Source organism: Lutjanus erythropterus, chromosome 11, assembly GCF_056507025.1.
Source record: "Lutjanus erythropterus isolate fLutEry1 chromosome 11, fLutEry1.hap2, whole genome shotgun sequence".
In the NCBI taxonomy this organism is placed as follows: domain Eukaryota; kingdom Metazoa; phylum Chordata; class Actinopteri; order Lutjaniformes; family Lutjanidae; genus Lutjanus; species Lutjanus erythropterus.
The window spans coordinates 22,143,054-22,156,159 of record NC_139327.1 but is presented as its reverse complement, the minus strand read 5'-3'; the positions used below and the strand labels follow the sequence as shown (position 1 = coordinate 22,156,159).

The following is a 13,106-nucleotide window of genomic DNA, read 5'->3' as shown; positions in this document are numbered from 1 at the left end:
TATATGCTACATTTAGATCACCATTTTACCTTGCCATCAGCCTTTTCCAACAGGCAACTGCCATTACATGAGACAAATATTCTGTCTAAAGCAACCAGACTCCATTCACAAAATCAGACATTTTACCTTGCAGAACACAAGAGTTGCAGCCTTGATCAATTAGTTTGTTTATGATATTGTGTGTCTTCTGTGTTTTAAAAGGTTAGTTTAGATCTACAAAAGGCACACAATAACACAAACTAATTAGCTAATCAAGGCAGCAGTCGACCAGCAACTCCTGTGTACTGCGAGGTAGAATAACTGTTGGTTGAGTAGGAGAGAGTGATATTTGGCTCATATAACGGTGGTTTCCCATCAGAAAAGACTAATGGAGATATAAAGTGGTGAAAATATTTTATATACTATACATGTAAAGGATATTAATTTTTTTTTTCTAGATGGCCCCTTTTTAAGTGGGTAAAATATGTTTTACTGCTGACCATGTTCACAGCATTATATTGTTTAGATTCTGTGCGGTTGCTCTTTTCTGTTTCTCCACACTGGAGATGTGCTGACCACCATCTACTGCAGGTAACACACTGACTCTGGATAAGTGTCTCATACAACCCCACTTCAGAATAATCCAAACTGTCCTTTTAATGCCATGCAGTGAAGTTGAGCTTTAACTCTGTTCTTGTTCCTCCCTCAGGTCCTCCACTGTCAGAGCCCCCTGCAGCGAGACCCCAGGCTCCATCACCCTTGCAGCCACCCATGCAGCCTCAACCAGCTGCCCCTCCAGTTCAGTCCCAACTCCCACCACCAATGCAGCCCACACTTCCGGCTCCACTCCAGCCACAGCAAGCTCCTAAAGCAGGGCCTCCTCCTGCTGCTGCTGCCACTGCTGCTGGTGCCCCTGCTGGGCCTCCACAAGCTCTAGCCTCTCCTAAACCCCCGCCACGTTCCCGCTCCTCTCATGCTCTGCCGCCTGATGCTGCCAAGTCTGAGACAGCCCCAGCTGCACAGGTTGGTGCCAATTTTCCTTTCATTGAATTATTGGAATTTCAGCAACTGAACTGAATACTAAGATAATTATTTATTGAGTGCACTGAGATGTTTCTGCTTGCATGTAGAAACTCTGATTCGAAAAAAGTTGGGATGCAGTGTAAAACATAAATAAAAACTGAATGCAATGATTTACAATCCCATATTCAATTAGGTACAGTGGAAAGACAGTGTATTTAATTATTTATGTAATGTTCAAACTGTTGAAGTTTATTTTTTTTTGTAAATATACACTCATTCTTAATTTGATGTCTGCAACACATTCCAAAAAAAAAAAAGTTGGGACAGGAGTATGTTTATCACTGTGATACATCACCCTATTTTAGCAACACTCAGTAAGCATTTGGGAACTGAAGACATTAAATGTTGGAGTTAAGATCTTTTGCATTCTTGCTTGATATACAACTACAAGTGCTCAGCAGGCCAGGGTCTCTGTTGTATTTGTGGTGTCGCACCACACATTTTTTGCGGGAGTCAGTTCACTGCAGAAAGGCCAGTCTAGCACTCAAACTCTTTTACTACGAAGCCACACTGTTGTAACACACGCAGAATGCATCTTGGCATTTTATTGCTGAAATAAGCAGAGACATCCCTGAAAAAGATGTTGTCTGGATGGCAGCATGTATTGCTCCAAAGCCTGTATGTACCTTTAAGCATCAAAAGGAAATGATTTGCAAATCATGGCATTCCATGTTAATTTACATTTCACACGACATCCCAACTTTTTGGGAATTAGGGTTTGTAAATTAAATCATGTACTACAGATAGTTACTCTAATTCTGCTCGATATACAAGACAAGAATTTTATGCTAAATTGTGACGAGTGAAGGAGGTGGAGACTGAAACAATAATATGGTAGACTCTTTCTGCTTCTGTGTCTCACACCAGATGAGCTTAGTTGTCTGTGTCATTCTTCCTGCTTTTGTCTCTCTGATACATTTGTCTCTCTCTCACAAGCTGGAGAAGCCCTCAGGGTAACAGGTACTTGATATTAAACCACCTCTTTGTCTCATCCTCCATAGCACAAACAGTCCTCTGCTCTGATATTACCACCTCTCATACCCAGTAACCTCCTCCTGTCTCATTTCATATTGATATTCCTTCCTTTTACGTCTTCTCCTATGTTATTTTAACCTTTAGTCCACGGCAAGACCTTGCATGGTTTTGTGCTAGGTTCACAAAATGGAGAATTATTTGTTTTCTTTTTGTCGGTCAACATATCAAACCATGAATGACATGAAAAAGACAAAATGTGATGTTTGTCGTTGGCCATTCTCCCTACACTAGTCCTTTCATATCTGCTCGCCGTAGTTCAGGTCCTGAGGGTGAGCACATATGCAATGACTTCATAATTTTATTTGATGATTTTGTCAATTTGTATTATTTTTTTCATTTGTATTAGAGTTGGTGATTGTACTTGGACTGTGATACATGCATCAGTTGTCAGCTGTAGTCAGTGTAGTAAATTAAACACCATACGTTTGTAAATGTTTTAATGTGGTCACAATAAAGGTACCCTGTGGAGTTTTTGGCCGCCTAGTGGCATTATGGACCGGTGTTTTGATGAGGGGGTTCTCTTGTGTGTGACTCGATGCACATTTCTGCCAAATTCAGAGGACAAACAATAAAACATGGACGAACAGATAATAGATATAAAGTAGATACAACAATAGCAGTACAATGCATCTAATCAGTGCATGTTGTTTTGGCAGTTGTGATAATAAATTAAAGATTGGCCATATTTATCAAGTGTCAACCATTGTTTATTCTGGGAAACTTGATTGAGCATTATGCTCTTTTACAGAAGTCCCCTGAGTTTACAGTTATATTGGCTAAAATGATATGTTTTCAACATCAGTAATAACAATAAAATGTTCCATTTATTTGGTGCAGCAAAGTAAAAGCTAATTTACCAAGCTCAGTATTGATCTGATGAGTTTCAAGGGATGTAAAATCCTGTGAGCGTGTTTGATGAAAAATGGATTTGGGAAATGAGGTAGAAGGATATCTAGAAGAACAGAATTTTGTTTATAAGGCATGGCATTTAGAAATATAATATCTCATTATTCAACTGATTGACAGTAATACACCAAGAAATGCATCAGTGTTAAAATGAAGAAGATGACTGATCACTGATGTAAACATGGATATAAACAATGCGGTTTTGCAAATTCTTTATGGAAAAGGAAATGTATTTGGTACAATAGATTTGTTAAGAACCCAAACACTAGGCTTAAGTAAGAAATACTACAAGAAAACGCATAACTGTTTGTTTACCAGAAAGCTCCACAGGGTATCTTTAAACTTTGTTCTGAGCAAAAGAAAAAACATTGTAGTAAAACTGTATGATCCATTAGGTAGGAAAACATAACAGCAATATTAGCTCATGCTTCATATATCTACACATCATTTGTTGTTACCTCTGAATGGCATTGTCTTTGTTTTGTTCTTCTTTAGACGAACGGACTGAACGGAATCCAAAGAGAAGCACAATGGAAGCCCGACCCCTTCGACACGCTTGCATCTGACATCTTCTCCTCTTCCTCCACCCCCTGGCACGCCACCCAGTCCTTGACCAGAGGCTCCTCTCTGCGTGCTCCTCCTGCAGTTCCTGCGTCCAGAATGTCCTCCAACACTCTCCCTTCATCCTTCTCCCTCCAGTCCTCCGCTCTGTCAGACCTGCAGGCACTTGATTCATCCTCCTCTTCCTCACTCTCCACCCCGTCGCCCTTTGCCTCCGCCCTGCTCCCGCCTCCTCCGATCCCGTCTCGTAGTCGCTCGCAGGAGACACTGCGCGCTTCACCGGGGCCCTTCCCGACTGAACCACTTCCTGCCCGACCCAGCAGCACCAATCCGTTCACAGGCCCGCTGGCGCAGCAGCAGCACCGCTCGCTGACCCCGGACTTCAGCATCCAGCGTCCGGCGGCGACGCTAAACCTTCAGAGGACCGCGTCTGCTCTCACGCCGCCGCTCATCCCAACCTCTGCTGCTCCAACAGCAGCCCCTGCCGCCCCACTCCAAAGGACCATGTCTCTGTTCGGACCCTCATCCGCTCTCAATCCTACACCAGCTCCTCTGCTCCCCCTCGACCCGTCTCCTGCCCCGGCCTTGCCTCTGGCTCCACCTTCCTCCATCCCTCCCACCCTCGCTCCTCGTCGCCAGCCGCCTCCACCAGCGGGGAAACCAGCCCAGCAGTGGGTCACTTTCGATGATGATTTCCCACCTTCAACCAAAACACCACAGGCCCCTGTTTTCCCCTCTAGGTCCCAGACTCTGCCTTCCCACTCCGTGTTCAACTCGGAGCCCGACTGGTTGTCCTCGACCCCGTCGGTATTCCCAACCCTCCCTCCTCCTGTCCCATCCAGAACAGTAACCAGTAACCCAAAGCTCCCAGTGGGACCCATTGACGACTGCTTCTTCCCTAGGGACTCGACACAAAGTTAGAATCACTCTTAATATGTAAAGGGCATATCCAGATATGTATAGATCTATCACAAATGTGTATATGTGTGTGTGTATTGTACAAAAGAGACAGTATTTAAGAAGTATAGATCGACCAATCCCCTTCTGAATCACAGGAAAGGATTTATATCTTGAGCCTAAACGTGTGTTCTAACTCTACCACAGATATGTTTGCTCGTTCCCTTATATTAACATTTATTTTAATATGAATCCTTCTGACGTTTATTTTTATTTATGGCAGCAAACACGTGCCTGTGTCTACAGTATATAGTTATATAAATTACATCTATATACGCACAAATCATGTGTGTAACCACCTGTGCAATATCAAGACACGTCTGTGTGGCTGCGCAGCGCACTGCCAGCTTTCACCAGAATCAGTGTTACCTTTGCATTTGCGGCTCATATCCATCATTTCTACTGATCTGTACATTAGAACAGGATTTCTCAGAGTGGAGGGTAATCTACTCTTGGTTTTGTCGGTTTACATGTAGTAGAAGGCTATGCATTTCAGGTTTGACATTTGCCCTCGAATTTGTCTGCAGCAATCTGAGAATTCCTTTTTTTCTGTTCTTTCGTGTCTGAGGGGTGCAAATTTAAAAAGTCATATTGTGCGCTTGCTTTTACCATGAATGTACTTTACGTTGCACTGGGTTTTGTCATTGCCTCCTCGCCGACACCACAGTGTCATAGTCAAACCGTTCACTGCCGAAGGACTGATGCTCTGTAACATCTTATTCACTTGATGCTGGAGCGCAACCGTACGTCACGTCCCTGTCTTGAGAGCGACTGCCCCCCTTTTGGGTGAAAACAAGCACTATTAAAGTGGCCAGTAAGCATGTCTGGCTGTGGCAAACATTTGATCACGTTAGTTCATGATGTTACTGAGTAAATTACGTGTGCCGATTGTGCCTGTAGATCAGAATGAATCAGATAAGAGTCTTAATGGTGGTGGAATTAAAGCTTTTACTGTAAAAAAAAAAAATATTGCCCTACCATAAAACACCTGCTTTTAGAATGGAGTTTGGTTCAAAAGTACCAAAACAGCTAAATGAAGTGTCTTAACAATATAAAAAGTGACAGATGATGTCTGAAATACATCACCTGAAGATTCAGTAAGGTAGTTGTATATGGCTCATAATACCTTAAAAGAGATGCGGTTTTCTTATTTTATGTGTTTAAACAAAGATCTGAATTTGTATTTTCCTCCAGTCAAACGGACCCTTCCTAAGTTCCACCCCTTTTCTAACCTTGGTCAGCTTTCTCCTTTACTGTTTCCTGCACTTAGATGTGCTACACTCCTGTATAATAAAACAGTTGTTGAAGATGGTTAACAGATGTTGCATAGGTGCCCATAAAAGCAATGTGTACTGTCATATCTAAAGGTAGCTAATGTTAGTTAAAAAAACAAAAAAAGAAGTAAATAAGCTAGCTAATCTACACCAATCGTTAGCTAGATAGTTAGCTAGTGTAGAAAAACACTTGCAAACTGTCCAGCTAATATACATCAATCTTTAGCAAGCTTGTTACATCTGACAGCAAATGTCATTAGCTAGCTAGTTAGCTAGTCTTTTGCTAACATGGCTAACATAGGGTTTGACTATATATGTGGCAAGGTAAGGTTTGTTTTTTTTTTTAAATATAGTTGAACCTAGCACATAGCATATCAAAGTATAGCAAACAAGAAAGGAGAAGTTTGACCAATGTATCAAGCTCCCTTAACTGTTGGAGCACAAAAAAAATGTCAATTAGAGAAGTTGTTTTCACCCAAAATAAAGGCGGGGCATGATGCAGGGGCAAAATACCTGAGTGTGCTGCTCGCATCCATAGTAAAACATTTTGTTCTCTCTCAACTCAGTCATCATTCTTCGTCTACGGGCTGGTACGCTTTAGCTGAATATATTTTGTAGCTCTATATCAAAACCTATACATAGTGATTATGTATAAATGTACGTTTTCAATATGGAAAACTACTTGCTAAATGTGCGTATGTGTGTTTGTGATGACCGTATCAGTGGTTTGCACAATGTAACTGATATGCACTCAAATGCTGTGTGTGTGCTCTGCTTTCATAGTTGTATTCTTGTTGATGGCAGAGTGACAGAGATGAGAGCCTGCAGACTGAACAGATGAGAGGGCTTTTTTGACCTTTCCACCCCCATCGTTTCTTGATTTTTATCCAAAGCATTTAATCATAAATACTATTGTAAATTCAGAGAATGTGGCGTATGCGTGTGTATACTTCTGTTATTTTTAGGTACAAAGATAATGCAGTGATTTGGATCTGTGGGCATGGCGGCAAGGACATGCCATATGTAATAATTATAAGAGGGCACATTTTTTTTTTACTTTGCTTTTCATTTCTAAGGAAAATTACTCTAAATAATCTATTGTTGATACTGTGGTGAGAAGTAATGTGTTGTGTTTGAGGTGCATATTGTCTGTTATGGTGTTTGTGTTTGGATGTGAGTGTGTGTACAGAGTTTAAGAGTGGAATACCAGAGCTTCTCTCTGTAGGAAGTCTGAACTAACAGCCACTGTATTCACTTTCTCATGGCTGTAACTCTGTATTTCCACTGTGGAGTGGCAGCATTGTATGCGAAAATGTTAACGATGCAAGACAAGGAACTTATTTTTCCACAAAGCACCCTCTTCCTGAGTGAGAATTCCCTGGTAGCAACGCTGCTCGGACCCAAAAGCATTATCACCAGATGTTTATTTCCAGTTGTTTGTTGTGTGGTCCACATTCCAAACAGCAGTGTGATTTGAGCGCTGGGTGTCAAACTCTTCTCAGTGTTTGCGATTCCACCCGTGATATCTAACCCGGAGTAATTGTTACTGAGCCTCACTGATTTCATTCATGAGGGTGTGTGTGTGTGTGTGTGTGTGTGTGCGCGTGTGGTGTTGTCAGAGGTGATGTGTCAGTATTGTTCCCTGTACTACCTACTTCACTCTTTTCGTTTCTGTTGAGTTGTATAGGTCGACGTCAGTGATGACAAAGCAATAGTTTTGCAAAAGGATCAGTGAAAGTACAGTCCTCCCTAACATGACACTTGCCAGCTGTGTCAGTCTACCCAGATGTTGTCTCCCCCACGCTTCAGAAATTTGATGGTTCAAGGAGGATAAAACATCTGACCCAAGGAAGTACCAGCTAACTAACGCTTCTGCGCTTTGTTTAAACACCGTGTAAAAATGCGTAAAAAATAATCTTCATTCACTACACTGAAAAGCAGTAGCTATCTATGTAAGCAAGTGTATCGGGTTGCCTTTGCTTACATGTCAATGTCATCTCTAAAAATGCATTTATTGTGTTATCCAGATGTGTGCAGTAGGTACTGTATCTGCATTAAACGTAGGTGACTAGCCAGCGCTTTGTGTCATGTCATGTTCAAGATGAGATTTTATAGGAAACAAAATTGCTCCTTTTGTGAGGTCGGTGTCCCTTTTTATGGCTATAATCCATAGTAAATAAGAGTCTGTGTTGTTGAACATATTCTGTATGTATAAAAGAGAAAACATGAAGCTGCGATTCATGTTAATATCCAACGTTCCATATTTTAAGTGCACAGCTGATTGCACATTTATGTATGAAGCAGTTTATGTTGTATGTATGCAAAAATAAATGTAAGTTTACCTGAATGTTGATGTCTTTTTTTTTTAATGCAGGCTATAACTTAATTCCACATCATAAAAGATATACATTGTGCATTTCATTGTTCCTTGAATCTTCAGGGATTGGGACCAACTGCCCTGCATGTTTTAAATGTTTCCCTGCTCCAGCACACCTGATTCAAATGATCTCCTCGTCAAGCTTCATTCAAATCACCTGTGTTCTAAGAGGAAAACCTCTAACATACAGGACAGTGTGGCCTAGGACTAGGGATGACAAACACTGATATACCTCTACTCAAAATTCAAGAAAACTTTACCAGTGTTTGTTAATGGAGACATTTATGTTTCTACAACAAAATTATGTTAAAATTGGGGCTGTTGCAACATACCAGCAGTGATGATAACTGTGAAATTTAAAAAATGAAATTGAGATATGTTAATAATAAAGATATGATAATATTGCATAAATAATCAAGTGCCTCTTAAACATACTGTATCCTTTTAAATCATGGCCATTTGTTTCTGTTCTCACTTTGTATATCACAGTACTCATCTATGTAATACTAATCAATTTTTTTTTTATAGCCTCAGCTACTTTGTGTTGTATTGTATTGGGTTTTTTTTTTACTTGTAGTTTTAAATATAGTATTTTAGTTTGGCAGTTTATGCAAAGAAACAGATATTTAGGCAAGTGGTTTTCTCTTGCCTGCTGGTTTAACAGCCAGGACAGTGGATTAGCTTGTGTCCACAAGATAACCTATGTTCAGTTATTTTACCAGCTGGGCACCTTGGTGCAAAGCAAATCATCCCTACCGCATCCCTACCATATTTCCACAATACAAAAATCCACTACGTACCACAGAGTTGTACTTGTTCATTACTGACCGCAGTCAAAGACTAGAAACACTTCCTAAGGACCTTGTCCCCTCACTGTACAAAACACAGTCTTATCATAATTTACCATTAGAGGGCAGTGATACTGCTTGGATTAATCTAACCTGCCATAAAACGTTCACAAGAAGAAGAATCTGGACGGAAGAATCCGCTCGTGTCTAGAAGAGAACCCCAGACCCGCAAAGATCTCGCGGGAATGGTTATTTTAACCCAAACCACGAACTTTCCCAAACACTACCTATGTGTTTTTTGTACCTAAATCTACGCGTATCTTAATCACAGCGTTGTCACATTGTAAAACACAATTATTTTGTACAGACCGCACAATGAAGAAACAACGCGTCCAAATCTCACGAGAGTTTCACGACTCGAGAGTTCCCTTCTAGACACGGCGAAGGAATCCTCATGGAAGCTTTAGCTAGCAATGTCACCGGTTACAAATAAAGTGTGAGCCCAGACTGAACAGTGTAGGCTCACACCGTACTTAAGTGTCATAATTTTCACTCTCGGTGTAGAGAAATTACTTTAACATATTTAACGCGAGCGAGTGAATGTGAACAGCTAACAGTTAGCTAAATCAGCTAGCTTGATGAGAGCTGGTATTTCCTGGAAGCGTCCGCAACACGACTGTTGCTATGGTTACACTGTTTTCCTAAAGACCCCGAGCGGTGTTTTCTGCGAACAAATCCTCGTGTAGTTGAGGGTTCATTCAACAAACAAAGTCGCATTACACTTCTGTCTCTAAACGCCTCTTTAAGCGGGTTAACAGGCGGTGAAGTACTGTTAAAGATGGTGCAGCTGCATGTGAAGCGTGGGGACGAGAGCCAGTTTCTGTTCAACACCACCGTGGACTCTCCTCTGGAGACTGTTATCCAGCAGGTTACAACCATTTACAACGGGAGACTTAAAGTGGACAGAATATGTTCAGGTGAGATGACATACACGATGCTTTCTGTGCAGTCTGTGTAGAGATGAGAGGCTTCAACTGGCTGCATTCACACATCTTACTTTACTACTATTTAAACTGGATAACTTCTTGCTGGCAAAACACCACTGGGCTTGTTAAGTTAAAACAAGAGACAAAGAGTAAATAAGTAACTAAGATTTGTCTTCAGTCTAGTAGGACATTGCATGCAGTGACAGATTTGGTTGTTCATTTATAAACCCTCAGAGATCCCAGAGCTGGCAGACCATGGCATCACACTGCCATCCAACATGCAGGGGCTGACAGAGGAGCAGATTGTGGAGCTGAATCTGAAGGATGAATGGGAAGACAAGTGCATACCCAGCGGAGGGCCAGTATTTAAAAAGGATGAGATTGGGAGAAGGAACGGACATGGTGAGACTTTGACTAGTAATTTCATTTACAAAAGGATTCGTAGTTCAACAAATATTATTTTAATTTTTAAATCTGTAATACTTATAGATTACATTTTATGTTATCCGCCCATTGATGGGGAAAACCAGCTTTCTCTAATTTAAGGGACATAGATAAGAGAGTTCTCAGTATATTTTTTTATCTTGTAAGGAGTCCTTGGCTTAGATGTCTGCTGACTACACAGCATAACAAGAAAATTATTCTCATTGCATGTCTAACATTGTTAGGAAGGCCTTTACAGTTGATATCCCTTTTAGACTGTCCTTTTTAGGGAAACTCGACAGCCAACTATCTTTCCCAAAGTTACTTGTAGCAGCTTAGAATAATGTTAATAATTAAAATGCAAGTATGTAATTTCCCTTCCCCTGTTGATTGTACATTACATATATTTATATATAAAAATATGAAACATCATTATTATGGGTTAATTCACCAAGCATTTCTTTCATTTTGCATGGAAATATGTTGGGCCTTTTCAAGCAGGTTAAAAGAAAAAAAAATGTTTTGGTAATGTGACAATTCATCTCTTTTTTTCTACAAGCTCCAAATGATAAAATGAAAGAAGTATTGATGAGAACAGTGGAGGAGGCAAAGGCACTGATCTCCAAAGTGAGTATTAGTATGAACACTAAATCTTACAGTGTCTTATTCACCAAGGTTCAGTGCATTTTATTCAACTGGTCTTTCTCTTCATCTTTCAGAAACAAGTACAAGCTAATATTTGTGTCACCATGGAGATGGTAAAGGAAGCCTTGGATCAGCTAAGGGGTGCGGTCATGATAGTGTATCCTATGGGGCTGCCTCCTCATGACCCTATCAGGATGGAGTTTGAGGACCGGGAAGACCTTTCAGGAACACAGGTAAACAGAGATGAGATTGTCCTTGTTGCTATTGGCTGATAGCTAAATGAAATTAGATTTCAGTCAACATCAAGGTCATAACTTATCTTCATTTGGAGGTGAAGCAGTCTGTACTGTGTCTTTTTTATCTTCCTCCCTCCATTCCTCTGCATCTGCCCTCTCCATCTGTCTCTGTACCTCAGGCATCTCTGCAGGTGATGACGGAGGACGAGTGCCAGCTATGGTGGGCTGCCAAAGAGATGCAGCGTGGAAAAAAACTGCAGGATTACATTGGCAAAAATGAAAAGACAAAGCTTGTGGTCAAAATCCAAAAGGTGAGAACCATTTCCGCCAATCTCAGGCAATTTTTTGTGGTATATGACAGTAGAGTGTTTTTTCTTCTATGTTTTTGTTAGATTTGAGAATAACTGTAATTCAGTTGTTACCGTTCCTTTTAGAAAGGGCAGGGGGCGCCAGCGAGAGAGCCTTTGGTCTCTGATGAGCAGCAGAAACAGATGATGCTGCATTACTACAGGAGGCAGGAGGAGCTCAAGGTGAGGAAAAGCTAAAGACACATTAAAAACTATTTCTCTGTTTGTACTGAATGAGCCTTTCTAACCTTCTTTTGGTGACTTTTTCAGAAACTGGAGGAGGCGGACGATGATAGCCACCTGGACTCAGAGTGGTCAGATAGACAGGCTCTCAAAAAACAGTTTCAAGGCCTCACCAACATCAAATGGGGACCGAGATGAGGACTGTCGTCCCTCAGATTGTCACTTTGGAGCTGCTGCTCTGACCTGGTCATTTACAGGTCTCTATGCAACTCACAAAGATGCCTTATCAGTTCACTGTCTGTGTTATCTGAGATCTTCCAGAGAATATTTTACACTGCAGATGTGCTCATATGCCTTGGAGAAGATGTGTTTTTGAGCTGAAATGTGAAGAAGACTATTGGACACATTGTATGATAGACCAAATACTGATGTCATATGTACAGTGATGTGATAAACCTGATTGTAAAGTTACATTTTTATTGAAGCTGTGCAAATAAAAACAAACAAATGAAAAAAATTAAAAGCCTGTATGTGTACACAAAGATACATTTTGTATTAATGGTGCGTGTTAAAGGCTAACAGGTTTTCTTTTAGCTGGACTGTATTTTCTCATGTTTTTCTGTCAAAGTCACCAACAGTTTTTGAAATTGCTGAACAGCCATCAGCTGTGAAACAGTCTGCAGCGTAGTCCTTACGGGCAGTTGAAATCCATCAAAGTAGGTTCACTAAAAGTGCTTGTCTTGCTACTTACCAGCTCAGATGGCTATTGTAAGCGTCAGCATGATAGAAAGGATCCCTACACTGGTGTTGTTGCCACTGTATGCTGCCTCGTCAAGAAAATGCTGCCATAGCGCAAAACGATAGAAGACTGTGCCTACCACTCGACCTCGACCCAGAGAACCACTGAGCAGCACATATCAACAGCACAACCTCTCTGATGTCTGACCTCACTGTCGCTAGCCTGATATCAGATTTTTTTTTATATTCTGTCAATAATCAGGAAAATGGAGTGGGTGGATTCAAAGCTCTGGACGCATGCAACCCTTCATTTCGACTAAACCGGAGTTTGTGATTGTTGGAGCAGTGTAAAGACAAACCAAGACAGTTTGGGTGAATTTATTCAGTTTCTGTCCAGTTTGAATGAAGTCTGTTTTACAATCAGTCTGGTGGCTTTGGCTGGTTAAACAACAGGGATCTTGTTTCCTCAAACAAAATCGTCTGTCTGTTGTGGGATCTTTTACATACAGACACATAGAATAACAACCTGAACCTGTCAGTGGCAAAACAAACACATAATTGACACACTGTGACAGTTTATAATTGGCC

At 41.0% G+C, this 13,106-nt stretch overlaps 2 protein-coding genes across 13 annotated transcripts in view; both read left to right on the top strand.

Annotated features, from left to right (window-relative positions):
* Nucleotides 1–5,447, top strand: part of synj1 (synaptojanin 1) — a 34,883-nt gene extending 29,436 nt beyond the window's left edge. For 11 of the 12 annotated variants that reach the window (XM_084731304.1, XM_084731300.1, XM_084731309.1 and 8 more), the window contains 2 exons: nt 689–1,002; nt 3,499–5,447. In XM_084731304.1, the coding sequence (XP_084587430.1) occupies nt 689–1,002; nt 3,499–4,485 (1,301 nt within the window). In that variant the 3' untranslated portion in view covers nt 4,486–5,447. Of the gene's footprint in view, nt 1–688; nt 1,003–1,998; nt 2,023–3,498 lie in introns of all 12 variants that reach the window. The other variant, XM_084731312.1, reaches the window with a different exon arrangement.
* A 3,717-nt stretch (nt 5,448–9,164) lies between these two features.
* On the top strand, nt 9,165–12,297 carry cfap298 (cilia and flagella associated protein 298). The gene is made up of 7 exons (XM_084731299.1): nt 9,165–9,937; nt 10,181–10,348; nt 10,929–10,996; nt 11,089–11,247; nt 11,430–11,561; nt 11,685–11,780; nt 11,868–12,297. Exons 1-7 carry the CDS (start codon nt 9,799–9,801, stop codon nt 11,976–11,978), a joined length of 873 nt encoding a protein of 290 aa, XP_084587425.1. The 5' UTR covers nt 9,165–9,798; the 3' UTR covers nt 11,979–12,297.
* The last annotated feature ends 809 nt before the right edge of the window (nt 12,298–13,106 follow it).